Genomic DNA, 2,500 nt, shown 5'->3' with positions numbered 1-2,500 from the left:
ACACTGAAGTTCATTCGTCCTGTTTAAAAATTTGAAGGCTTGATAAACAATTGAGCATATATAAATAGCAGGTGGCTGTGGTGGTTGTGTCTGTGTGTGTATCACTGCCCTAGAGTATGTGTGTGTGTGTGTGTGTGTGTGTGTGTGTGTGTGTGTGTAAGTGTGCGTGTGCTGCCACGTTAGCCATGTTCTCATGGCCATCTGTTATCTAGAGTCCTTATTCCTCAGCACCCATGAGTGTCGGTTGTTTCTCTGCCTTGGAAGGGTAAAGAGGATGAAAGATGGGAGGGAAAACCAATCAGCTTTGAGGGACTGTATGGAGGAAGGAGGGTCATGGGGAAAAAATTAAGAAGAAAAGAAAAGAAGAAGAAGAAACAGGCAGAATGGAGAGAGAGACAGAAGGGATGTGGGACTTTAAAGAGAAGCGGAGTGCGTGGGACGAAGTCCTGCAGCGGCTGTCCAGTTCCACTAAGCCCTGTAGCTCCGTTCCCTGCTGTCGACCAGCAGCTGGACATCGCAGCAAATCAACTACTAGAACTAGCTGTTGCAACTTACCAGGCGTTGAAAATATAGCAGCTATATATTTAACTTATAAATTAACTTTTTAGAACATTCATCTTAAATTTTAGCAATCAACAGCAGAGCTTTTGTTGTTAGTCCTGCCTCCGCTGGCTGAACATTTTAGAAAGACTCTAATGAACAGGAAATCACCGTAGATAGAGTGTGTGCGCTTATACTGTACGACACGCAGTACATTTTCAGTAGTACAGTGTTTTCTTCCCTTTGAGAGCAAAATAAACAGCATTATTTCTATTTTGTCGTTGTCACAATCACGCAGATTGCCTGCTGTTGCTTATCTGCATCTCCTGCTGTACCATATGAGGAACTGGAGGCAGGGCCTTTCTCCCTCCTAACTTTAGCCTGGTTTTCACTGCAGGGCCAAGCAGGGCTACTTCATTGACTTTAGCAGCATTCAGTGGTGTCACAAGTTTGACAGGATCAGCAATTTCCCCAGTATTTCTTTCTCTCTTCACCTCGCCTACTTGCAGTTATAGATACAGTGTAGCTTACCGGCTAGTTGCATGCAGCTAAATACAAAGGGTGTTGTTAGCTTACTGGTAGCATTCTGAATTTTTCAGACACCATGGCCTCTACTAAAGTTGGAGATGACGGAGAAACAACAGAAAAGTGGCAACATTTTGCTATCCCTGTGAGTGAGTTATGGAAACAAACAACGAAGGTAGAGCATAAGGGCTCGTACGTTCTATTGCACTCTGAGAAACTCTAACTATTGTTGCGATTTACCCATCTGATGGCTCTTATTGTGGCTTCGCCTTCCCTATTTAAACTTTCAATCGAAAATTGAATCAAATCATTATCGTCAAGTCAAATCAAATATTGGATTTGGAGAATCGTGACACCCCTATCAGCATCATTATAATGATCCATAAATGTATTAGAATGTGTATTTGTGATATTGTTAAGATATACCGGTTAACGGTCCCTTGCTAATGTTTATCTAAATTGTGGTCCCTGTTTGGCCCCACTTGGCCCTGCTGAGAAAAAGTGGCTGTTGAAGAAGCAGACCCGGAGCTAGTGACAGCATGCCCCCTGTCTTCTCTCCCGTAGAGCTCAGAGGCCGTTGTCCAATGGCTGAGCGACTTTCAGCTGCAGGTCTACGCTCCAAACTTCCTGGGCACCGGGTATGACTTGCCCACCATTAGCCGAATGACCCCGGAGGTAAGGCAACTGACCCCTGACCCCTGACCCCCAGAGAGGTGCCAGGCACTTCCAAGGACCCCAATGGAAACAAGTCTGCACACCTTTGATTTGTCCTTGATGTTTTTAAGATGCATGTATACCATTCCCTTTAAACAATCTCAACTGAGCCCATTTATGGCGCTCAGTACTTTCCCTGCCTCCTGCCCAACCTTTCACCTCTCACATCTCTGCGTTTTTCTTTGACCCCTGTTAAAAGATATATAGGATTTCTGGGTCCAAAAACTGCACATTATAGTTCTCAAAAAAATATCACTGTCATTCCTATTAGGGCTGCTCGATATGACAAAGTCTAATTGCAATTATTGTGACTAATATTGGGATTGCGATATGAACCATGATATTGGAAGGAATGATAATTTTTTGTATTATTCTCATTTTCATTGAAATATATTAAAATTCAAAAATTCAAAAACGTTTTTTTATCTAGTCTGTAGGATACGATTTGTAGGCCGCGACGTCTCTGCAGCACCACAGCACTTCATTCAGAATGGTTTGACACAAAGTTTGCTAAAGTATTATATATTATATATTTGGATATTGCACTAATCCATTTTGCGATGTCAACAAAATTGCGATTGATTGTGCAGCCCTAATATATGATGAGTATTTTAAACATGTGAATGAAATTGACTCAAATATTTAAAAGGCGGAGTGGATTCTACACTTTTCACTGTCTTGTCGAAGATGAAGAGATTGATACCACTCTCATGTCTGCATA

General features: G+C 42.2%; 1 protein-coding gene across 1 annotated transcript in view; it reads left to right on the top strand.

Annotated features, from left to right (window-relative positions):
* Nucleotides 1-2,500, top strand: part of caskin1 (CASK interacting protein 1) — a 117,567-nt gene that overhangs the window by 106,184 nt on the left and 8,883 nt on the right. Inside the window, exon 16 of the mRNA XM_034894458.1 lies at nt 1,630-1,740. Coding sequence (XP_034750349.1) covers nt 1,630-1,740 — 111 coding nt within the window. The remainder of the gene's footprint in view (nt 1-1,629; nt 1,741-2,500) is intronic.

Source organism: Etheostoma cragini, chromosome 15 (assembly GCF_013103735.1).
Source record: "Etheostoma cragini isolate CJK2018 chromosome 15, CSU_Ecrag_1.0, whole genome shotgun sequence".
Classification (NCBI taxonomy): Eukaryota; Metazoa; Chordata; class Actinopteri; order Perciformes; family Percidae; genus Etheostoma; species Etheostoma cragini.
Note: the sequence above shows the minus strand (reverse complement) of the source record. Positions and strands in the feature narration are given on the sequence as shown.